Source organism: Sycon ciliatum, chromosome 4, assembly GCF_964019385.1.
Source record: "Sycon ciliatum chromosome 4, ocSycCili1.1, whole genome shotgun sequence".
Lineage (NCBI taxonomy): Eukaryota > Metazoa > Porifera > Calcarea > Leucosolenida > Sycettidae > Sycon > Sycon ciliatum.
In genome coordinates this window covers 40004586-40029996 of record NC_088646.1, presented here as the reverse complement: position 1 = coordinate 40029996, position 25411 = coordinate 40004586, and the positions used below count along the sequence as shown (strand labels likewise).

Genomic DNA, 25411 nt, shown 5'->3' with positions numbered 1-25411 from the left:
TAAAATTCTCTTGAATGTATTTTTACAGCAAAACCTTTTTCTGGCAAAAGACCATGCACGTGAACGTAGATCTACGTACGTCTACGTGCACGCGCACGAGATAGCTAGCTATCGCCATGGCGCCATGGCATGGGCCGGTTGCATGCAAATTTTAATTTTTCACCTGCTGCTATTGCATATTTCTGCGAAAAATTAATAGCCTATGTCTCGATTCCAATTTTGAGTACGAGCACAGAATTGCGAGGTGTAGCAGCAGTGGGTAGTGAACGGGATCCGTCTTGATTGGGCTGATTTCGTTCTTGACTGAGCCGCGAGAGAGCATTAGTCCTCTTTGTTTTTCATGAAAACCTGGTTTCCATTATATTCATCTACCTTGAGATGACTAGCAACTTCCTAATACTCGATCATTGAATTGTATTCTGGAACTCGTCACGGCACATCACAGATTACCGATAGTGCTGTTTGGACGGGTTCAGAAGGCAAGTGCTGGTGCTGCTCCAAACTCGCACTGAAGACCGAGTGACCATTCCTGCTTACCCTGAGCCTAGCAAGAATATCACTTACACTTGTGAAACATAGCCTTTCAAGACTAAAGTAAGCTTGCTTGCCAGCATCATGGCGTCACACAAAGACAAACACACTCCCGGAATCAAGTTCCACCTGAAGTTCAAAGGCTCCCGCTTATGGCATGTAATACCAGCCGTGGCCGTTTATGCCAACTGCTATCTCTTGGCCTCTGGTTACAGCGTCCATGAGATGAATGCATTCCTTGCTTGGTGTGGGATTCAACACCGCCGCCTTCCCAACGATGAATGGTATGGAAAGTATGCCAAGAACTATGCTGCAATTAGAGAGGCAGAGCTGCCGGAGGAGTTTAAATCTAGCCCGCGCTGACCTGGGTTGGCATTGCTCAAGCACACAGGACTACTGCTGCGAAGTGGACGGCGGGTTGTTGTTTTCATCAGCGGCAGCATCAGTCCTACCTCCGTACTTGCTCAATGATGTCATCTTGAGCTCTGACAGGAACAAAGAGCTTGCACCGTCCACACAGCCGGTCATGGCCTGGATAGCGCTAAAACATTTGCCAGCAACTGTGCCAGGTCTTGTTACGGTAAGCCCTTGGACACAGCACTGGACTGGAGGAAAGGGTAAACCATACCTTGCTGACCTCACCTGCTCTGGGAAAGAGAGCAGACACACCACGGAAGATCATAATGTTTTAGCTCGGTACTGAAATAGTGGTGTCTCAGACATGGTGGCAGCCTGGCACTAGCCAAACTTCCTGAGCTACAATGCAGTTGTGTGTGTGTTTCCACCATGATTGCATAGCCGGTTCACGGCTGTAATGCGGACGTGTGGGCTTGACGTGCAGGCTCTACTTTACCTTGTTCTTGCTAAACTGTATAGTCAGACTGACCATAGCAGGTTATTTCTACCGGTGTCACAGTTTTGTGTTACTGTGCGAATCCCATTCCTGATATTTCAGAAGAAAATAACTTCATCCGCAGTACAGTACACCAAGAGTACATAAACCAGAGTGTGCAACTCGGGATGGTTCCTGTGGGAGCGTAATTCGTGCAGTACGTCATTTCTGACGGCATGGTAAGCGACAGGTACGGTGAAAAGTTGCGTAACCAGTCGCGGTGGTGCAGGTCACTGAGTTTGTCCTGATTTCGGTTTTTTGATACGGATAGCCTGGTGACTTTACTTGTCAGTGGATGTACGCAGCGTACACAGTCACACAAAACACCGAAATCCTGAAACTGGACGTCTAAAATCAAGCAAACTTGGCTGATTTCCGGGCTATGAAACATAAAAATTTGAGCTGTACGCAAGTCGCGGCTTGGCTGACCTCATCAGGGTGACGTAGTGCACGAACTGCGCTGTTTCAGATCTGATATGCACAGTTGCACACTCTGGTTTATGTACTCTTGAGTACACTCATAGCTCATGGTAGGACTCATGATCTCCAAAAAAAGTTGGCTTCGACAAAAAATCCGCAGTGAGACGAACCAAGAAGAGTTGCACCTCCCTCCTTGTTAAAATATACTCTGGCTCTCGGTTTTAAAATATCTGGACCCCAGAGAACCGGTTTCCTCAGTCTACAGGCTAGTATTGACATGCATGGGACTCGTTCACATGTGTACTACTAGTGTACCAGAACTTGGGCAATCCTGGGAGTTTGGTGTGTGTGTGTGTGTGTGTGTGTGTGTGTGTGTGTGTGTGTGTGTGTGTACACTTGTGCTTGTGCACTATCTCCTTGAGATTGGTACACTTCAAACTCAGGGCGGCGCTCGAAACCGAGGAGTAGTACAATACAATAATGTACTAATGATTATTGTACTACACCGATATGCCTCGTATCCAGATGTCTTAGATACGTCCCTGTACCAGGCACTTTTGTGACGACCCTTTATGCAGGGTAAAATGTGCTTCAAGTTTCATTGCGTGATCTTGGTAACGCCAGCCTGTGTATTCACTACACATGCCTGGTAAATGAACTGTTCAGAGTCTTGGGCATACTGTACCTGATCGAGATACGTGCAATGCACTGTGCTAAGCTGCATGGACTGTCTTGGCATACTGGGGAGTAGAAGATGCAATTTCTGAGAGAGCACAGTGTGTGCTCATCAGGGAGTTGTACCCAAACCTGACTCCCTGGTGCTCATACTCCGCTTCGGCATTGTTCGGGGCTGATTATAGTGGGAATTGCATCAAAGACTTTTTAGTATCGCGTAGCATGAAGTCAGAAACCTCAAGCTAAGGCGCTGGTTTGTCGGTGCGTCACGAGTGTTTGTTTTACCACTGCAGGCTGGCTGCATTCTCAGTCTCTGGAGCTAGCCATCTACACAGATATACTACATGTAGTGTACAAGTCCTCCAAAAAAAGTGCACACAAAAACTAGAGACATGTATGAGAAGTACTCGTTCAATAGAATCCAAATTTCTACCTTTCGGTATATAGAGGACTATTTATTCAGTGTCACTGATGAGCAGCCCTGATCTCCCGACACCTGAATCCCCAAATTAGTACAGAGGTCATGGACTCTTGAGAACAGAGCAAGCAAATAACATGAAATAGGTACTGTTGTGCTCAGCGAGATCCGACCCCACCGGCCTTGACGCCCTGGAACTGGTCCAGAGCATCAGTTTTTTTGCACTTTCATGTCTTTGGGTCAGATGTCCTAAGCGCAACTGTACCTCTGTTCACGAGTGCACAAACAAACAAACACAGCAGGTCAGAAGGCAATGAGGTCATTGTTTCAATGAGGACGTTCTATGTTCATGGGACATGATCGTTGCATAAAATGACAAATAAATAAAAAGAACAATAGTACTGAACACAAAGTATGGGATGGCTGGTAAATTTAATTAATCAAGGCTCCCAAAATGTGAACAAAACTGACAAGCCACCAAACCACATTAGCTTTCACATGTACACAACATTTCACATACTATTACATCCATGTACAGAACACAAGTCAGCCAGCACTGTAGCATATAATATACACGCACGGAGCAGAGAAGTTGGAGCTCTCAAGAGGCATTGGCACACACCGGACAGTACACACCGGACAGTACACACACACACACACACACACACACACACACACACACACACACACACACACACACACACACACACACAGCAGTATTGATAGTACGGAAAACGGTAGCAACAGCAGCAGCATGCTGCATGAGGGCATACAGCTGTGTGGTCAGGAGCGACAAAGGTATGAAAGTGCAAACAGTAGAGGAAATATTGGGAAGAGGCGGGGGTTGAGTAGCCATCAATGAAGCTGGGGGTGAACAAGTGGTCGGAGACGATGACAACAACACGAGCACAAGGACACAGACGCGGGGACAAACGAGCAATCAACTTAATTCGCTCGAGTCGGAACGAGGGTTGAAGCCTGGGCTAAGGGGACATGCTCAAAACAGGAGCCAAAATGACAAATATCCTACGGGCACAACAAGCTAGGCATAGCGCTAAACAGTATAGAAAAGAACACATAATAGAACAAGGCGCAAGGCACAGAACAGACGTCCTGTACAGCGGGACGACGGACGATTGCACACAGCATACGACAATGACGACTATCTAGACACAAAAGAAAATAGATGAAGCACAATAGTCTACAGCTGACGATGACAATGACGATAACAGAGTGGACAAGTAAGAAAAATATAGCACACTACAGGGTCATACGACAGTCGAACCGTCCTTTAGTGTACCACCCTGGGGCTGATTCCAATCCTCAAAGTCCTCTGGGTCGGTGTCGGAGTAATTGTACAAGTCCTCTTCAGAAGTAGAGGACACGGCGTCGGCATTTTGCGGCAGGTCAGATGTCGATGATGGCTGATTTAAACCGCTGAAGACTAAGTGAACCTGGACAAAAACACAAACGGCCAATGGAAATACAACATTACATTCAAGATGTCTCAGTAGAGAGGTTCCGCATAACGTAATTACGTGAGTAAAAAATGTAGTCGATCTACAAAAAGTCTTACGTAAACTGCATGCGGATTTGTGTTCCGCCATACGGAGTTTTCAGATCACGTAGCTGCCCTTGGCAATTCCGAATGTGGCAATGTACGACTGGATCGACCTGGGGAGAGAGTCATAAATTTGTACTCCAATCCACTTACGGAGCACCTACGTTATCAGAGCCCTATCTATGTAATCTCCGTGGACAACTTTCCGTAAGTGAATTGCAAACTCGCGAATTTATGGGTTTTCCCGCCCACTAACGTAAAGTTGCTCAACTTTACGTAGTGCAGAACCTCTCTACTATAAAGTTAAAAAACGTAACTGGCACACAGAAAAAAATCATTAGCGGTATGCCCAAACTGACTAGTACACTGTTATAGTAGGTTGAAAGGCTCAATGGCATCGGACAAAGAGCTTTGTAGGCTAAGACACCCGCAGCAAAGCGTATAGAATAAATCCAAAGCGAAATCAGGTGAAATGATTATGTACCATACGAATAGCACACTGCGAGTGAATATAGCAAACCAAAAACACCACTCACAATATGCCAGCATGTAAAAGCATACCTTGAAATTGGGCGGATAGTGCCGTTTATCCTTGTTGGCTTTGTCGAGGTTTTGATGTAAGATTGTCACAACGCGGAAGTTGGACGAAGTCTGATAGGTGTAAAGCTGGCTCCGGGGCGCAAGATTAGAAATGGTTGACTCGGACGATTTGACACTGCTGGAGGAGTTAACAGACACACACAAGCCAAGAGCACAGGACAGGTACGGTATACTTAGTTGAGGGGTACAAAGCGTGAGTAGACACGGAGCAGGTGAAGGTAGCCCAAAGTTAATTTCACTGTAGGGGGAAGGCGCTAAAGACCGCCCGCCCGTTCCAATAAGCCCAACATGGTGAGGACGGAGCTTATCTCCTTTGCCTCCCCGACCCAAGTCCGGCACCCAATCCAAGATGGATCTCCCGGAGGCGGTAATAATCTTCACCGCCAAACCTGGGAAGTAAACCTGCAATCCCGCAACGTAAAAGTAAGGTGAAGTTCGCACGTGCGCGTTACAACCGGCCATACAATTGTGGTTGGCAAAATAAGAGCGCATGACCGAAAATAACACAGTCAGCAGGACATTGCACAAATATGTACGCTGCTGCGACAGGGAGCATGTGAACAGCCAATGGTAGCACAACCACGTCGTTAAAACTGAGGAGGTTCATGACAATAAGCGACGCCAAAGTGCCGTAGCACATTTTCTCCAGACACGATGACAAGTACGGTGCATGTATTCTTTCCTTTTCGGCCGAACAGGGCCACTCTCATCCTTCCCGGTCGATGGCCACAGAAAAACGGCAGAGAAAATTACTGGGTGCATTGCCTACAGGCCAAAGGGTCCGAGTAATTGCTCATGGCATTGCCAGCCTTATGATCGCATCCTTCACTGATAAGGCTGGACATGTCCAGTCTACTTCAAGTGGGTTAGAGCATGAAAGTGCTCAGAAGAAACTCTGTAGGTATGGATGGGAGCCCCCTTGTTATTCCTGCTGCTAGGGAGACATCAACATCAATAAAATAACAAAAAATGCCAACAATGGTCCTTTCGTCACGTCATGTACCCATTCATTTGACTTGGAATATTCGCACTGGGCCTGGAAGTTTAAGAAAAAGTGGTTTCTCTGTCACCAAGAGTACACAACCCCCAAGAGTGTGCAGCTCCAGCAAAGGGGTCTGTTCTGCCGTTGCAGCACTGTATAGAGGCTGTGCAGGCAGTTGCATACTCTTGGGGGTTACACACTCTTGCTGTCAGCCATATATCGACCCTCATGACCAACTTATGCAAGTGGGAGCAAACAAATGCATATGCACTGTATGCAGCCCTCGATCGGCTGCCTGGACACGTACATGCACATGATTTATTGGGGAAACCTTGATGTACCAGCTAGGTGACTTGGGCATGCTCAACTACACTACAGTATCAGCAGATGCTGTCCATATAATGATATAGCAAAACGTATGCCGCTTATCAGTAACCGACTGTACTCAACAGGCCGGCATCCAATAGCTTGCAGAATAAATATCGCTACGGCAACCGCTGACTGTAACACAAATGAAACACCTAGTATCGATTCTTGCGACTATAGAGACACTGAACGCAGAGACAAAAAGGCCCACCTAGTAACCTTACCTGTTGAGGGTAGCCGCCTCAGCATGCCGATGCTCTTCCGCTACACTATCCGGCGCATACGCAGCTGCGGAGGCACCCGCACTGTGACTGGATGCGGACGCATGGCCGTGCGTTCGAATCGGGCCGGACGCCGACGGGGCACAGTGCTGAGTCCGCACGTGATGTGCTGCCATACCAATACTGTCATTGGAAACCGTGGTACCCACACCGGCCGACGACGCTGAAGACGATGCACTCGCACGCACCGCGTGCGTTGAAATACCACCATCATCCAAACAATTGTGGTTGACGAAGAAGGTATTGAGCCAGAAGTGAAACATCTTTTCCTGCAATAACAGAATGGTTATGGAGAAAAAATAATGTGATCCACAGCAAGAAGGCTGCGATACCTGTATCTATGGTGAAGTAAAATAAAGATAACATAACATGTGATCGAACTGGAAATTCTAGTACTTCTTCCGCGTCATCGAAATTGTCGCAGTTTGACTAGCGACTTGTCACTTGTTACTGACAGCTCCATAAGGCCATCATTTTTTATATCTATGTTTCGCGTCAGTTCAACCTCCAGAATCATATGCGAGAGGTGGAAAAAATAATAAATTGCAAAATAATAAAAAGACTCAGATGCACTGTACATAGCACAATAGCTCGTGCATGGTGTACATTTGAAAGAAAAATCGTACATCGAAGCACAACATCTGGGTTATCAGCATGAGTAAATATTCATTTTGGACAGAGGAGGCAACCATTGGTGCCTATGCTTCGCTGGATTATTGTACTTAGACTTCAGCAGCGGTGTAAAGAGCTCCGGAACGACGCATCCTCTCAGCTCGAGACGATCAATGCGGTCTGGTGTAAGCTCATAGAATATTGCTCCCAGATGCCGAACAAACGATTTACCAACGCTGGCCTAGAGGCCATTTCTGAATCCCAGCTTCGCCGTATTCAACCAGTCCACACTGATGACTCGCACGATCGTACACTCACTGTGCATGTTCGATTTTTTATTTTTTTCCGAAAAAAATCAAAACGTATGCGTGCGGACGACGCGAAACATAGCTATAAAAAATGATGGCCTAAGATAAACGATCAATGCGGTCTGGTGTAAGCTCATAGAATATTGCTCCCAGATGCCGAACAAACGATTTACCAACGCTGGCCTAGAGGCCATTTCTGAATCCCAGCTTCGCCGTATTCAACCAGTCCACACTAATGACTCGCACGATCGTACACTCACTGTGCATGTTCGATTTTTTATTTTTTTTCCGAAAAAAATCAAAACGTATGCGTGCGGACGACGCGAAACATAGCTATAAAAAATGATGGCCTAAGATAGACCATACAAAAATTATCACACAGTATGATAGTCTGAAGTCTAGAGTAACGTTCCAGGACAGTTGGACTGAGAGTTTTCACGCAGAGTTGAAGGCCTCGTCGTCGCTGATGTCAATGGATGCAAAAATATCGTTCCGAAAAATATCTAGGAAGGTTGTAAGTTGGTCGCAGAACATCTCCAACGCTTTGACTTTCTCCCCAGGACAAGAGCTGCTATGCTTGTCGTCTGCTAGCTCTGGATGATTTCTACTTCACCACCAACGAAGTAAGAAAACACGATCGTCGCGAGGTCGGTTGACTACCGTCGGCGGAATCACCTCGATTTAAAATGAACTTTTTTTAGCCATGGCATACCCATTTATTTTCAGCTGTGTAGTCACTGCTCATGCAGGTAAGTGTACTATCACGTCCAGCGCGCACACTTTTCAGTATCACTGGTACGGTACCTGCGCGTGCATCACTAGCACTACACGGCTCTTGCAGGTACCGAGTGTCTCAGCCAGAGCGACACATTTTATAGCTCTTGCATGCATTTAGGTTGCTGACCCTTCGATGTTTCTCCAAGCGCTGCCGCTTGTTCCACGAAGTCATTCTCACCCCAGCTAAGGTAAAACAGTGATGAGTTTTTGAATGAACGGCTATAAGCACGAGAAATGTGCAGGCTGCAACGCCTGACTGATCTCAGCGAGTCGAAAGTACCACCGCAGCGATATCAGCGAAGAAATTGCGTCCAGTTCAAAATTTTCAGCTTCCGATAACAGAAAATAGAACTTTGCCGTCACCCTATACTGATGACTATCGCCTATGTCCGATTCCTTAACCCTCTCAGTGCCACGGGCGACTTAAGCCCAGAAAGAGTATGTATGTACAAATAAATTAGTATCTCCACTTCTACACACAGGAGAGTTACAAACGACCACTCTAAGTGTTCAGGAAGACCTTGGCTATCGGCTCATCACATCGTTTTGTGTCCGTGAGGATAGATATCGCCAGGGCGAAGCCTGAAGCGCGCGCGCTCGGACAAACAATTGTCGCGCGTAGAAAACATGACGTATGCGCATCGCGGGCTTCTCAATTTCTTTCGCGGCAACCCATGCGTATTGGGTATCAAAACATCGAGATTGTCAGTGGCTTTCAGGCCAACTTTGTCAGAGTTTCGTGCGTTCAAAGTTGCCTGTACTGCGATCGATCGCGCGCGTGAGAAAGTGCAGATGCTACGAAAATGCAGCAAACGGACTTCGCTCAGGCGCCCTCGCGAGGAAGACTATTTTCGCTGCATTTTCTCTTCACAGCTGTCTGCCTTGCCATGATATCTTTCCAGAGAGCCATCGTTTGTAAAGATCCATGGATATACAGCTGAGCTATGAAAAATTTGAGTTCGGCTCAACTCAGATGCGATGCGACACGATCTGCGACGGAGGCGTGCGATGCGAACTCGCGAAATACCATTCACAGAAGAAGTCAGCGATGCGACAACGACTTGCTGATTTGGCACGAAGTTCAATGCAGGTGGGTGCGTCACCATGGTATTCGCGCGGTTTGGTACAACTTGTACAAATTTACAGGCAACTCTTGAACTTTTGTACAACTTTGCTGTAGAAAAGGTCAAAATCGTATGCCAAATCGCTTGTCGCGAGTCAAGCTCAACTTCTGCGATGACCCATTTGCGTGGGGTGCGAGATGGCTGCGATTTGGGGATTTCCCGGTTTCGCGGCCGTCGCATCGCAAAAAAGCTTCTGTGAATCCCGCTTTACCTGTGGTACGACTGCTGGTGAGTAAATACCCCATTTTATATCAAAAGTCAAACTGCGACAATTTCGATGACGCGGAGGAAGTAACAAGCCAACACTCTTAAAGGGGAAGTTAAAGGGGAGGTTAAGGCAAAAATTAAAATTTCACCAGTTGTAGTCTTCGGGGTGCTGAGTCGAATGGTCTTGGTCCGAGGAAGCTGAGACGCTCCCTTCCTACTTGAATCCCAATCGAACTCGCGCACTTCCACCGAAACTGGGTGACTGCGCCCTACTAGATGGGGATTTGTATGCAAAATGTCACTAAAAGCGCCATTTCGTTCTTATAAAAGCATGGATGACCGCGATTGGCCCATATGTTGTAGTCTTTTGGACGCTGAGGCGACTGGTTTTGGTCCGAAAAGGCTGCGATGCAGCGTTCCTCCTTTATTCCCAATCGAACATGGTTGAAGAAGCGGTCACGTGCTCCTGGGTGCCCAAATCACCTGGTCACCACGCCAGTAGGCGACAACTTTCACACCAAGGTTCAACTCGAGTGACAGGACTGCACCCAAAAAAGGTCAACAGGCTAGTAAGTTGTACCCTGCAGGCACCGTGACCAGGTAACTGGTGTACGCAGGAGCATGTGACCGCTTGTTCAACCATGTTCACTTGGGAATAAAGGAGGAACGCTGCATCGCAGCCTTTTCAGACCAAAACCAATCGACTCAGCGTCCAAAAGACTATAACATATGGGCCAATCGCGGTCATCCATGCTTTTATAAGAACGAAATGGCGCTTTTAGTGACATTTTGCATACAAATCCCCATCTAGTAGGGCGCAGTCACCCAGTTTCGATGGTAGTGCGCGAGTTCGATTGGGATTAAAGTAGGAAGGGAGCGTCTCAGCTTCCTCGGACCACGGCCATTCGACTCAGCACCCCGAAGACTACAACTGGTGAAATTTTGATATCAGCCTTAACTTCCCCTTTACATTTAGACAACTGAGAAGTCCAAGACAGAACAAGCAAGGCTATGTACGCCAGAACAGATTCAGCATCACTTACCGTCCGGTATCTCGGCGCGTGGAAGAACTCAATCTTGATGTCACCACAAACAGGCGTCGGCGGTACTAGCTCAAGTTCACTGAAATCTCCCTTGTCGCGGTCAGCCTGGGAAAGCAAATACAGGATAAAAATGCAATCACGATAAGAGCAAACAATTTCTACGGGCATTGCCAATTACTGTACTAGTGTCACAGCTGCTACACAAGAACAAACAGCACATCACCAATAACATACACATGCATACCTCATACACTCTGGACGTGTAGATCTTGACTTTCGCCTGTCTGATTGTAAACTGCGCAGCTGCAGAGGAGAGCAATGGCAAAGGTTCACACATACAGACAACCAGATAGTGGTTACGTTAAGGCACCAAATCAGCAGAGGCTGACAAGTTCCTCCATACGCACAACACTGGAAGTACACTAGACTACTAGCAAACACACCAATATCCGTGAGAGTAAATTTACAAAGTCATACACAAACATTGTTTGAATGACAACACCAGCACGCAAGAACATCAGATGCATACCTCATTACCCACAGCTCGGACCCAGTCATTTATGTAAAAGTATAAGTTTCAAAAAAGCACACCAAAACTTGGCCCATACAAACTTACAGCAGCCACTTCCTGATAAGGTTGGGATGCCCTCGAAGATGAGCTTGTGTAATAGCAACGTGCACGGACTATACGTGAGGCTATGCCTGCAGAACATAGTGAAAGGCACCCAGACAAAGTCACAAAGCAAACATCACACTACGCAAAGAAGAGTCATACATGTCAACCTGGAGGTTTAGAGATAATTGGTCAAAAACGCAGTTATAGCACACAATGAACACTCAACTGGGCATGTACGCACTTATGGCCCTAGACAGAATTTCGTACATCTGTACAAAGTGCATAAGGACCATGGAGAAAGGGCCAGATGAACGACAATGGGCCGCGCAGCACATACGCTATACTTGAAGTACACCTACTGCAATCAATGTGTACTTGTGTCAAGTTTGGGCTACACACAGTGGGATTGTGTGCCACCATGTGTGATTCTAGTTCAATAAGATCTACTGCACGACATACTTGATTTTCCTTTCCCTAGTTGAAAGGAAAATCTGATGTACTTGGAAGTTAACAGTACATGGATAAGTACTGCAGGCGGTGACTGCTTCCAGTCACCATACCAAGTGTCCTTTGCTGTCACAATACAGATTCGGTGGGGGCACACGGTTCACTCACCGTACAAAGTGCTCGTAGTATTTGACATACCGCCGCTGGCTTGGAATGGTCACACCCTGAGGAGAGCAGAAGCAAGAAAGCACCAGGAAAGTACAATGTACAGACTGTCAGTGAAGATTTACAGCACACACGTAAAACACGCCATATCAAAAGTCAAGTATGTCCATACATCTGCAATTGGAGGAACACCGCATTCTCTGGCTCCCATGCTTTCCTTTCCTTGCATGCACATGGTGTGCGGGCCTGGGCTGCCACATTTCCCATTTCGCTAGCAATGGTACATTGTGACGGGAAGTGGGAGTTGTGCTAGGAGCTGAGAGCGAGATATAACAGTGTATTGCCCATGACGTCATAAATATCCAACCGGAACTTCGCAGCATGAAAAAACGAGAGAGCTTGGAAGCTCAGGGCCCTGCGCTATGCTTCATTGCCTAGCTCCTTGTGCATGTTGTTAGAACTGATGGAAATGCTTTTTCCTTTGATTAGCTACATCATTGTATTGCAAAAACGTTTCAATGAGATACTGAAGTAACAACTTCTGCATAGCTATGGGACCGGTGCTGACTCTGCCGATCACGGGCGTTCTGGAGTCGACGGGATGTCTGTCCTGACGTCTCCTGGGACCGGCGCTGACTCTGCCGATCACAGGCGTTTATCTTCTTCTTATTATACTGACGGCAACTAACATCCATTCTGATTGCATTTACTCGTCTCCCTACTTCGTATTTCTTTCCAGAAAATCTCCCCATACAGCAGGGAGTCGTTTACATAATATGACTCCCTGCTATACATCTACATGACTGTATGAACGTTATAATTATTATGCTATCCGCCTACATGCGATTCCCGGGCTGGTCGACAGGCGGCCCAGCCAGCCTGCTAGTGGGATCTCGGCCTCGCACACAAATCCACACAAAATGTTACTGCACTGAATGCATTCCCCCGATACACTTCGCATATATACTTATTCTCTGGATGGTACCGTACTCTTTATGGTATGGGACAGGTACGGGATAGCGCCAGGCATGTCGATGGCACAAACAAACAAAAATATTGTGGCCAGCTGTCTTTGCTGGTACGGTACAGTACGGGACAGATACGGGATAGCGCCCGGCGTGACACAAACAAACAAACACCAAATTAAAGCTGTGTGGACCCTGGCTAGCGCCAGACGTTACTGAAGTAACGTCTTCTGCATAGCTACGGGAATAAAATCGAATAAAATCACTAGTTGTTGCACTTTCTGACTGTATATAGTATCTAGTTACAGTGGTGGAGAGTTACTCTTAACTCGTTTCCATATGTCCTTTTCCTTTCAACCACATCACTACAGTCGCCTTTTTTAGTGAAGCGAGACTACGGATATGTGACAGGAAAAAATGAATCATGCCCAAAATATCCACCAACCCATAATGGGAGGGCGGGTGGGACACTGTTATATCTCGCTCTCAGCTCCTAGCACAACTCCCACTTCCCGTCACAATGTACCATTGCTAACGAAATGGGAAATTGCGCATCGGAGCTTCAAGCTTCGATATAACAGTGTATACTTCAAAGCGCACACGACACATAAACACATGTGGGATAAACATATTCATTCCCATGCATGGATAACATTCTAGTCACGGGACAGGCACCTAAGTGTCCTGATAGCAGCAGGTCAGGCCATAGCCCAAACCCCGGAGCTGAGAACGGCTGCACTGTAAGTGGCTGTTGCCGCTGATGCCAGGCCCCCTGGAATGACCGTAAGAGGGACGGCTACGTGCTGTCCGCCGTACGCCACGATGCGGAGTGCGAAACCTACGCCAACACACATGCTGTACCGAGCAGAGCTCCGGTACTGGACAAGGCGCGAAACACACCTGCTAGAGAGGCAAAGCCCAGTCTTGAGCCAATACGATGAATAGCATCCGCCAGTCCAGACCTCCTCTGGCACTAACATCCACACTGCCGCTATGCTGAGTAGCTGGTGTCCGGTCCTTGACCGTCCTGTTGCTCTGGTGGGGGAAGCATCCAGCTTCGGTTAGCATAGCCACGACCGGCTCGGCTATATTGAGTCTGGTTGTACGGGCTGGTGTAAGGCTCGTACCGCGAGCCACCGCCGTACCTGCTGACCCCAGTACCTCGGAAAAACTGGCGTTCACCCGCTGACGCCCCTCCAGAGCCAGACTTGCTGTCGCTCGACTGCGGAGGAGCTCGAGCGTCCTTGTATTGTTTCACAACCAAGCCCAGCGCCTCCTGGGACTCTGCCTTGGACTGGATGTGCTCCAATAGTTCCGGGCCGACCAGGGCCGTGCCCGCTTTATCAAATGGCTCCTCCGCCATGGGTACCAGGCTCTTATCAAGATGCTGTAGGAACTCCTAGCGCCTCAGCACCGAGAGCTTACTGTTGGCATTGCTCAGCAGAGACAAGCCAGCCGGCACCATGTCCAATACAGCTTGCGGGTCTAGGCCTGCACCAGCGTCCTGCGCTGCCTTGGCCTCCATCATCAGGGCAGAGAGAGGACCCAAACAATCCAATACGCTGCTCTGTAGCGAGTACAACATGTTGTCTCGCGACCTCTTGAATGACTGCCTTACACCAGGTAAATTCAGCACCTCATGGTCTAGTTTAGGTGTGACCGCCACGTCCACATCTGGTCGAGAAAACTGCTCTACTAGGTCCCTGCGCTCCTTGCCCTTCAAGGGCTTCCTGAAGCGAGTCTGAAGGAACTGTTTTATATCTGAGGACATCGGAGCATGCTCCGGGTCGTCCATGCTCACGTCCATACACGAGGGTACCTGCCCACTCGTGGTGTCGTTCAAATCAGCATCACTCGAGCAGGCCTGCCCACTCGAGGAGCTAGGTGGAAGCAACAAACTTCCACCTGACAAACCAGACTTGGGCATGCCCAAGGAACTGGCGATTTCCCGGGGTTGAGTGCATGCACTCAACCTGGAAAGTTTTGGCTCCGATCCATTGGACTGCGAGGACTGGCCCCTGGCCAGATCCCTTCTACATTCCGCTGTCGCTTCCAAAGCACGGCGACGACCATTGATCGGAGCAAGGAGATCCATAACGGCTGATGAAACAGGTTGCCGGATTGAGTTTTCATTCATCTCTAATCGCGAGAAGAAGAGCTCAGATTTTCTAAATCACTTCGTGTCGAGCGGAAATAAAAAAGGCAACTGTAGTGATGTGGTTGCGTGATTTTATTTTTTCATGCTGTGAAGTTCCGGTTGGATATTTATGACGTCATAGGCAATACACTGTTATATCGAAGCTTGAAGCTCCAATCAATATGCATCTTATCTCCATATTTGTCATGTCCACGCAGACTGTAAAGCCTTCCAAGCAAGCGCACTGAGAGTGACAAGTATTAATGACCACCGAGGCAGTGGAAATTATTTCCACACTGGAGAGACATTGAAAGTATCAACTCCATGGCCGTGAAAAGCGGGGGAAACACTCAACCTTCCCAGTATTGAGATTTAATAGGTCAACAGTATCAAAGCCTCAATAGTTAAAATCAAATCTAAGACAAACCTTGTTGTTCTGCGTGCGCTTGGTTCCATAGAAGTCCAGGGTCTCCTTGTAGGAGGGAAACTTCCGACAGTGTAACAAAAATGCACAAATCATAACACCCGTGCGGCCCTGCAACACAGAAATAAACCATCAAAAGTGAAGGATAAGTTGACACCTGTCAGTGGATTACTGGTACCACCAAAGGAGGTAAACAAAAAGAGAATCATCAAGGGGCTTCAGCCAAACCCTCTCACCAAAGACAGTGCAGAATATACCAGTAGTACATGTCCTGAAACTGTTTAACAGCGAGCCGGAGGACACCATCAAGTGGGAGGTGACTTTACCACTAGTATTATAATGATTAACCACGGGAGTTCCATTTTTTTTAGCTTATTTGGCGCTCTCGGTGAGAGAAACTCAAAATCAGGATGGCGAAAACGAAGTGCAGGAGCACGACTAAAACTCGCCTCCACAAGTAGAGACACATGTGACACACAACAGCACAGAGTAAAGGGAAGAGAGTATCATAGTCGTGAACTAACCTTGCCTGCCTTACAATGTACCACAGCAACATTTTTTGGGTCCTGATTCAAGAACTCATCAACGTCGCTGCAAAACGGCTGCACCAGCTCAAACGGAGGTGCATTATGGTCGTCGAACTGATACAGAGCAACTGCACAACACACAAGGATACAACCGTCAAGCAAAACAATAGAAGAGAAATGGTGGTTAAACACACACCTGATGAAATGGCGGTAAATACATTGGCGTCTTCAGACTCTTCACATCATTCTCCTAAGCAAAACATTGGTCAACAAATTCTGGAATAGGAACATGCAAGGCCACTGGGCATCTATGCGATGGGAACAGCCATCCCCTAATTGTTCGGGAACATGAAAGGGACTAAAAGAAATGGGTTTCGAAGTGTGCGAGAAACAACAGGAGACTTACCTCTGCCGTGAAAGCGGGATGTGTCATAGATTCTTTCAGAACACCTAAACAAGAAGAAATACAGCAGGACGGACACGACCATAAGAAAAAATAGTGGATCTGTCAACAGTACTTCACAAGATCACAAGTCTCTACTGAGAACCACGGTATCAATTATTGACAGGTGACAATCCCACAAGGAAGGCATATGATACCACTCCAAACACTGCGCCCCATAGGACGAAGCATACGCATTTCTTGGAGATGAAAAACGCAGCACAGGCGATTCCCCAGGCGTACAACTGAGTCGAGTACTAGTTCATGCCGGATCTACAGATCAAGATCAATGGTAAAAGCAAACCCTGCTTGATAGTTTAACATGTTTTCCATACAGTGTGTCATCCACCTTGTGACATGCTGTCACCAAAACACATCAAGATCAAGCACTAACAAAACAACAATGGGCACTACAAAGCTAAAGGCAGTTCCACATAGGACCTTACAGATTGTATACTTTGTAATGGTCTGCATGCTTGCTGTCGAAAAACCTAAAAGGAAAGCATCCACGCACACAAGAAACCACCTTAGCTTGGACTGTTCAACACAGGTATATCCTAACAAAGAAAAACTGTAGCGCGCAACAGGACAATGACAGACATTGGTCTATTTAAGTAGCTTGCAACACAACACACGATGGAAGAAGCTAGGCATTGCAAAGACAGTTGGACTGCCTTCGCCATGTGCCTGTTGCTGGGTAAATACTAGTACCAGATAGTCTTGTGTAAAAGCGCGTCTCGTCGAGAAGCCCGTTACAAAAACAAGCCTGATCTTCAAAAAAGGTATTGTCGGCACACAAGCATGGCTTTAGGGTTGACATGCATTGAAATACCTTGTTTGAATACAAGCGTGAGTACATAAGCTTCTAAGAGTGTGCAACTCTGGGTGCCCTTTCTATGGGGTCCGCCGACGGCGAAAACTCGCATCACATGGCGTAGTGTTCCAAAAAAAATAGCACTCCAGACAGAAACCCACTCAACTTATGCGATTCATCAGCATGATCACGGCAGATATTTGGATTGTGCCCACGCTAGCGTTCGTTGTACCCAGTGCACATCATACTGAGACTACGTGAGGTTGGTTTTCGCCGCCGGTCACCCTGTATGCCGAGTTGCACACTCGTTGGAGCTTATTTACTCAAGCCTAATTTGAATAAAACTCTTGTACAGACATGGGGCTTCTGAAGGAATAAACCCGCCTTTATAAGCGACATCACGGAAATTATACCGCCAGCCTCGATTACACTGCACGGTGATTGCATTATAGACGAACTGGCAATGAATATGTGCATGATGGTCTCCAACGTGTACAAATATTGCACACTACAGCCCTGAAGGAACGTTTATGTACTAGCACAGGACAATCAACACACATGCCGACTATTTCATCGGCTCTCCATGGCAGAAACGTCAGGGCAAGCAGCAAAGAATCCAGTGCCACCAACAACCAGTCACTGCATATCGTACGCCACTGTGGCCACTGTAAGTCTTCATGAGCAACATTAGCAGTGTCAACAAACTGGCAAGCTGTCACCATGTCATAACCAGCTGGCAACAGGCACAGGCTCACAGCGAAGCACTCCTGCAGGCAAGCAGGGCCTGCAGCAGGAACTGAGCAGGTGCTGACTTGAACACTTCCTCCACCAGCTCATACGCAGCCCAGCTGGCATCACTCTGGACAGATGGCTAGGTGGTATTCCTGACACTAACTTCGTCGTATTCAGAGGACATGTCCCATTCAAGATACTGAGGAAACACCAGCAATATCCTACTCCAACGCACCAAACGCTCACGAATGGTAACGATAACTCCAAGAATGAATGAGTACCACAGCAACTGTGGCACTCCCGTCAGCTTCAATTTCCAACTCCATTCAACCGGAGCAAATTTCAAATTTCCAGCCTTATGCATAAGCTCTTCCAAGACGTCCCGTACACTGCACCAAGTAGCTGAGCGTTGCTGCTTTTCATTCCGGCCCTGCGTCGCCACAAACAACTTACCGAACCACCTCGTCCATGTGATTCCTGTAAAGTCCCTCGATTTTTTCGGCAGGAAACCCCATGGCGACAAGCTGCGGAGTGATATCTAAAGTCCGTGAATTAAGGAAAGCAGTAGGAGTAAACAATACACCTCCACTTTATCAATAAAATAGTTGGCACACAAGAATAGTAAGAACTGGCTAACAAAAATTTGAACAGAAATGCAAAAGTAAGTGAAGTGGCATACAGATTAGGATACAGGTTAGGTCCAAGTCATATCCATCATCAGTAAACCGCCGCTTCTTTTTAGAAACGGCCTGTTTCACCTTCGTCAGCATTGAAGCCATGGCTTGCTGCCTTCAATGACCAAAGGCCAGCCAATGGGCTAAAGTCCAAGTATTACTCCACCACTGATTTGGATTGACACAGGAACTCAGGACGAACGACGACATGAACACAAACAACACGGAAAGCTTCAAGCAGTTTAGCTGACATTCCCTTCACGGCTTCAGGCCTGTGACGTACCTGTGCAGTACGCATGCGTCGATCACACGGACGATCGTTTCGCGCTTCCGCTCGATGTGAGAATCGCGGCGCCTAGCCAGACGATCCGCGAGTCGCGTGTGAAACCCTCAGCGAAACCTGCCGCTAGTGTTACGTCACTGCACTGCAGAAAGCACAATTTTTTGCGTATTTTCTTCAGTATACAGCGTTGCGCATGCGCCCATTGCGTTCCTCTTCCAGAACTGGCAAAATGGTAGGTAGTTGTCTTTACCCCGTTTCCAAAATTTTCAACCCTACTCCCAATGGATATGGAGATGATGGTGCCGTATACGATATGTTTTTGCCGTGCAGGCCGAGAACGCCGCAGTTACCATCCGCACGCGGAAGTTTATTACCAACCGCTTGCTTCAACGCAAGCAAATGGTACGTGTATGGAGAATTGTGAACTTCAATGTAGTAGAGACAAGAACAAGTAATGTGACTTATGGAGATCTATGCTGTGTGACTTTAGGTTGTGGATGTCATCCACCCCAACAAGCCCAATGTTTCCAAGGCTGACCTGAGAGAAAAGCTTGGAAAGATGTACAAATCCCCATCAGACTCAGTGTTTGTCTTTGGATTCAAAACTGCGTATGGTGGTGGACGATCAACCGGATTCGCCCTCATCTATGACAATTTGGCTATCGCCAAGAAGTTCGAGCCTAAGTACAGACTCCTCCGTGTAAGTATTCCATCTGAAATTGCTAACATTGGGAGCACTTTGTAATAAATTTCGAATTTTTTGTGTCGAGTGGAATAATAATAATTGTCAAATCAACGTCAAAATTATAATTGTGAATCTTGACTATTTTCACGACTTTTTGTGTATTGAACTTTCAATTTTTATCCTAGGTATCGTGCTTCATGCATACATGTGCCGCCCACAAGATACGAAATTACGTTCATGTGGTTTATTGTGCTCGATTTGGGACGTGATGCAGTGCCTTGGTGAATCTATTCACTTCATCAAGAAAATTGGTTTCGGAACCTGCTCAAGCCGATTTGTAATGACAGTGTGTATATGTATCATGTGTTTATGAACATGTGCGTAGTATACCAGTAACACATACATGTTATCCAATGAAACATGTCCACCACGCTAGAAGAAGGAAACTCAAAATAGGTCCCCGTTCTGGTTGTCCTTCTATGTAGTGTTCCTCAGGGACAGCTTATGCACTTTTCAGACTGGCTTTATTCCATTTATTATACTGTTGTGTATATTCATTCAGCACGGAATCGGTGCTAAGCGCACAGCCAGCCGTAAGCAACGTAAGGAGAAGAAGCACAGGCAGATGAAGGTCCGTGGTACAAAGAAGGCCAAGGTTGGCGCTGGAAAGAAGAAGGTATGATAACATGACCTACACTGTTGAGATTTGAGGTTTTCGTTGGTGCACTATCACGTTAATAATGATTGTGTAGACTAGTGTGCAGAACATTATTTTTAACACTATGTGCACCCGACCCAGTACACGTAGGCATGGTATTGGGCGATAAAATATGGCCCTGGTATATCTATTTTTATGCAGATTTTGGGCTGTGCTTGGATAGTATTGTGTTATATATTTGTTCATTTTAGGTAAATAAAATTACTGTAGTGTCCAGTATAAAAGCATGGTTTGTATAGAATCATTACTCGAATAGAAGCCAATGTTCCAAGCACGTTGTGACACAGAAGCACGACAATGACATATGCACGTACTTGCACATTACATGCGTGGCAGTATGCACTGCACGTTGTACACTGATGATATTGACGTAGAAGTATGGTTTGAACCCCGGCTTATATTCCGTGGGCACCTGCTTTTATACGCGACATTACGGCATAGCCCACTCACTGCCGACTGTTGAAAACTCAATCCCTGTGGATCAATGCAGTATGCATTCACTAAATTATTCTAAACATGCTATTTTTGCCGGACCGTTGCTTATGGGGGCTCAGCATCTTCAGCAAGACCCGGGCTATCGATTTCAGCGCCACATTCACTTCTTGGAGGGGAATTGGTACACTACAAAGCTAGTGTATGAATTCAAATGCACGATCAAATCTGAGTTGCCTTCGCCCTAAGAGTAACCCTGACATGTTCTCTTCTGCGTATGTCTATTGGGGTCTTTGGGTTTGAGGCTTTCAACTATGACTGGTACTTGGGACAGATCGCTTTGCGCATATCTGTTTCAGATTGAGAAGTCTTTAGCCCGTCGTGCTGCACACATAACCGGCGCTTGGTTTTATAACATTTCAGAGAATTTGTTCTAGAAATTTGTGTGCGCTAGCCTTGTGCGTCTATTTGTGGGCACACCTTTCGGTGTGCAATCTCCAGATATTCAATTCCTTCTCTGTCACTGTATTATGCTGATCTCTCTTTGTTCTGCTATGTTTGTGTTTTGAAATCTGCAGTGAGCACCCTGCTATGACATCCACCATCTTTTGTTAATAAACTGTTCACTGGAAATGGTCAACTGTATGTCTGCCGTTGTCTTTGGCTGATACGGTGTCCGGTCTAACCAGGAGTACAGACCGACCATGCACAACTCCCAGACTGAGCCTTTTGTTTAGGTCGTGCTATACTAGAAACCAAAGTGACTTGCCTTTGCTAAATCAGGATGGCTTGGCCATCAGCCTTCGTGATGGTATATCATGTTGACCTACACAAAAGAGTTTTAGCTTGGATATGGATTTGTGTACTCTGGTTGATGTACTTCTGGTCGCACAGATGCTGTACTTGACTGCGATTTTATTTTTATCGCAGCTTATACAGCCGTATGGCTTGCATGTATTATGGGTTGAACATCTAGCTTATGTGAGAGGCTTGATTTGTTCCAGCTTCTTCCCCTCCTGAATAAGCCTTTTGCGCGTTGTACAGATGCACGAAATCCCGTAGAACCTAATGGGTGTTGAATGTGCAGGACCCTAGTGTGTTTTCTGCTATTTCCACTAAGAAATGGGCCCTGAAGGCATTTCAAACGAAAACCTTTTCTGACAAAGATCTAGCTAGTCAGTAGTTCTAACCAAATTGAAGAAGCTGGAATAGGGATTGTTTGCCCTTAGTCTGTCCCCTTGGAAAAACGCGATTCCGCGGCCGCGGCAAATTTCGCAGAAATTGCCATCATCCGCGGAAATCACGGAATCCACACTATTGGCATTGCCCGCGGAATTTTAGGATAAATTAGTAAAATTACTACTCAGAAAACAGCAGAAAAACTACTTTGAAATCTGTTTGAGCACATTATGCTCTTGCGAGTGTAGGTGAGTGTAAAATCTCCAAGATTCTTCACTCTCATTCAGTTTGTGACTGCAAACTTTAGTGTGAAAAGTACTCCTTCATGCAAGGAGGGTGAAAACCTTGCAGAAAATGCCGCAGATTTTTGATTTTACCACAGAAAATGCCGCAGAAAACCTCCCTTTTCCCCGCGGAATATTGAATTATTGGCCGCGTTTTTCCAAAGGGACAGCTTAGTTATGAGGCTAAAATTGGTCAAATGGCATGCAAGCACACAATAAACACCCTATCTGTTCTGTACACACCTACGCCCTACAGTCCATTCATAAAAAGATGGGCTCTGGCGAGCTCCCGTATTTGGCGATTTTTCGTGATTTCATCGTACACAGTGCAGTGCTGCGAACTTTGAAATTTGAAAAAGGGCCAAAAAAGGGTGCCTGAACTGGGGTTCGAACCGCAGAATGCACTGTTGCAGGCGGGGTCAAACGGCCTGGATTTTGATGGTTTTCCCAATTCAGTGCTTTTGGGGCAAAACCTGGCCGAAATCCTATTCTTGCTATGGCTTGCTTTTTGGACAAAAAAACTTCAGAAACATAATTGGAAGAGGATTCCATATGGGATTGCAGAAAAAAATTCTAAAAAAACTCAACGTTTGACCCATTTATGGCCAAAAGCTAGAAGTTCATTTTTTCTGAATGGACTATAGTGCTGAATTTCGTACAACGCGCAAAAGGCCAAATCTGTGTTCACAACTGGCGCGTGTACGCGGTACGCTTGCGGTTCATGCGTGCCCAAACGTGCGCTCAGCCTTTTAGTCCGGGGGCCAAGTTAGGAAAAAGTCACGTCTAATAGATTTCGTTCCGAGTGAGAGGGCACCAAGTTTTTGCGATTTGAGTGTCAAGTATCTTCAAAATGCTGCAAGATGGTATGCCATTCAATCAAAATTTCCATCGGGAAGGTCATACAATGAAGGTGGAAAGAATTGCTGATGGTTGCCATGGCAACAAATCAGTTAATTCAAATTTACAGGAGAACTATGCAATATTTTGACAACATTCCTGCTGGATATAAACATATCCAATACGTATGACTGGTTGGCCAAGTTTGACTAAAAACAAATAAACTTCAGGGCCTCAAAGGTGAATTATAAAATCGGATCTACTGCAACTATACATTACTGTACATACGTAATTAAATATGCATGCATACACCGACAACTGTACAAATATATTGGTAGCCAGTGTACATGTGACATCTATAAAGCCTTTTAGAAAAGAGTTAGAAATGAATAGAGCAATCTGTGACCAATGGTGATCTAATGGATAGACATGTACATGTATGTATGGCGAAGAGGAAAATGTAGAGGGAAACAGAGCACGCCAAAGCAGTTCTCTCTTAGTGCCTATCAGTTGGTAGCAACAAAGAGGATCTTGTGGCATTCTTTGGTGGTGAAGTGGCAGCTCCCGGACAACCTGAACAAGGTGCCCCCAGGCAAGGAACTGGTTGTCACTGCGGGCCAAGAGTGCATAATAATTATTGTCAAGTCGGCTGGTGCAAGCATGGCGTCTACTGCTGTGGAGGAGTTGCTGTTAACCCAGGAAGAGGCTGAACCAGACTGCTCCTTCATGCAAGGCATGCAGCTGTCAGTGGGTATGAGACCGTTCTGATAAGAACACGAGATACCGATGTTGCCACCATTGCTTGTTCTGTTAGCCATGTTATCCCGTGTACGTTGCTGGTGGAGGTTGGTGCAGGTTGGTGCCCCCCCCCCTTTTTTTTACTAACGCCACAGCTTCCAATCATGACATGCAAAGCAGCGGTGCAGCATCGCAGGCATGAATCGTGGACGTGGTGACGGGGTCTGATGTGCTCCACCGACCTAGGGTCTCGGCTTCACTGCACAGCAAACGCGTCGAAAGAAAACGGGGGCTAATAATTATCGGGAGATGGGGGGGGGGAGAAGAAGAGAAGAAGGAGAGAGAGAGAGAGAGAGAGAGAGAGAGAGAGAGAGAGAGAGAGATAGAGAGAGAGCGAGAGAGAGCGAGAGAGAGAGAGCTGGGAGATAGAAGAGCACAGTGCTCTTGGTGATGGGGACTGCGAAGGATAGCAGGTTCTGGGACATGTGCATGGGAATCAGAATATTGGTGATGATGGCAGCAGGGTTATAAGGTAAGCAGCTGAACACTAATAAGAACAGGGAAAGCGTTGGTGAACCGATTCAAAGTGCATCAGTAGCAGAGAGCCAGTCCTGAGCAAGAAGGTGACGGTACACCTTTTTCTTAAAGCTTTGCATGTGGGGCTGGGCGGGTGGGTGGTGGAACAGGTCTGGTGGCAGGGCATTCCATGTTGCAACGGTGCAAGCAGGGAATCCTTGGAGACAGCTATTCTGGGTGTTGGCAGGCAGGCCAGTTGTCATCTGGCATGGATGGGAATCATGCAGCTGGAGAGACTGACGGGTAGGTCTTGTCTCGGGGGCACGGTGAGTGGCTGGTTTGGGAAGCATCTGCTTCAGAGGGCTGGATGCATCTAGATAGCAGAGCTTGTAGGTATAGGCAAATGCAGCTACCAGGCGACGGAGTGCCAGGCTAGGGAGCCAAGTACCTGCTCCGATGATGTAGAGGGCCCTTCGCTGGATCTGGTCCAGCTTCTTAAGATGGGACGAGGGTGAGCCCATCCACACTAAAGGGCAATACTCGAGTGTGGGTCGCACAAAGCCGTTGTAGACGCGTTGGCGGCTCTCGGCGACCAGAATGGGAGACGCTCGCTTCAGGAAGCCAATCCGCTGGTTAGCACGGGAAGCTAGGGAGCGGAGGTGGAAGGAGTAGCCCAGGGTGTCGTCAAAGGTGACTCCCAGGAGTTTCGGCCGACTCTCTTCACTGACCGGTGTGCCGTCAAATGTTGCTCGAGGGAGCTCCCAGGGCTGGCGATGGTGGCCTATAGACATAGCCTTCGTCTTGGAGGGCTCAAATTTGGTCCTCCACTTATGTCCCCAACGGGAAAACGCATCAATGCCCTGCTGGAGGAGCTCGGAGCCACAATCAATGTCAGCTCTTGATGTAAGGCAGTGGAAGGGAGTTCCTGGGTTAACAGCAACTCCTCCACAGCAGTAGACGCCATGCTTGCACCAGCCGACTTGACAATAATTATTATGC

The 25411-nt window shown here is 47.0% G+C and overlaps 2 protein-coding genes across 5 annotated transcripts in view; one reads left to right on the top strand and one right to left on the bottom strand.

Annotated features, from left to right (window-relative positions):
* Nucleotides 1–3239: 3239 nt before the first annotated feature.
* On the bottom strand, nt 3240–18987 carry LOC135816137 (phosphatidylinositol 3,4,5-trisphosphate 3-phosphatase and dual-specificity protein phosphatase PTEN-like). Of its 2 annotated transcripts, none has more exons than XM_065329518.1 (13): nt 18758–18987; nt 18520–18604; nt 16967–17011; nt 16485–16528; nt 16076–16206; nt 15555–15662; nt 12029–12084; nt 11414–11499; nt 11042–11100; nt 10798–10902; nt 6670–6995; nt 5059–5212; nt 3240–4390 (listed from the first exon to the last, which is right to left on the bottom strand). In XM_065329518.1, exons 1-13 carry the CDS (start codon nt 18843–18845, stop codon nt 4205–4207), a joined length of 1473 nt encoding a protein of 490 aa, XP_065185590.1. In that variant the 5' UTR covers nt 18846–18987; the 3' UTR covers nt 3240–4204. The 2 variants fall into 2 exon arrangements, with proteins under 2 accessions (XP_065185590.1, XP_065185589.1); XM_065329517.1 differs by having other exon boundaries at nt 5059–5215; nt 18758–18986.
* A 214-nt stretch (nt 18988–19201) lies between these two features.
* The window catches only part of LOC135816138 (small ribosomal subunit protein eS24-like), a 48976-nt gene continuing 42766 nt past the window's right edge, over nt 19202–25411 (top strand). Inside the window, exons 1-5 of one of the 3 annotated variants that reach the window (XM_065329520.1) lie at nt 19202–19255; nt 19354–19425; nt 19514–19723; nt 20271–20384; nt 21437–21498. In XM_065329520.1, the coding sequence (XP_065185592.1) occupies nt 19217–19255; nt 19354–19425; nt 19514–19723; nt 20271–20384; nt 21437–21439 (438 nt within the window). In that variant the 5' untranslated portion in view covers nt 19202–19216 and the 3' untranslated portion in view covers nt 21440–21498. Of the gene's footprint in view, nt 19256–19353; nt 19426–19513; nt 19724–20270; nt 20385–20491; nt 21499–25411 lie in introns of those variants that run through there. The other 2 variants (XM_065329519.1, XM_065329521.1) reach the window with 2 other exon arrangements.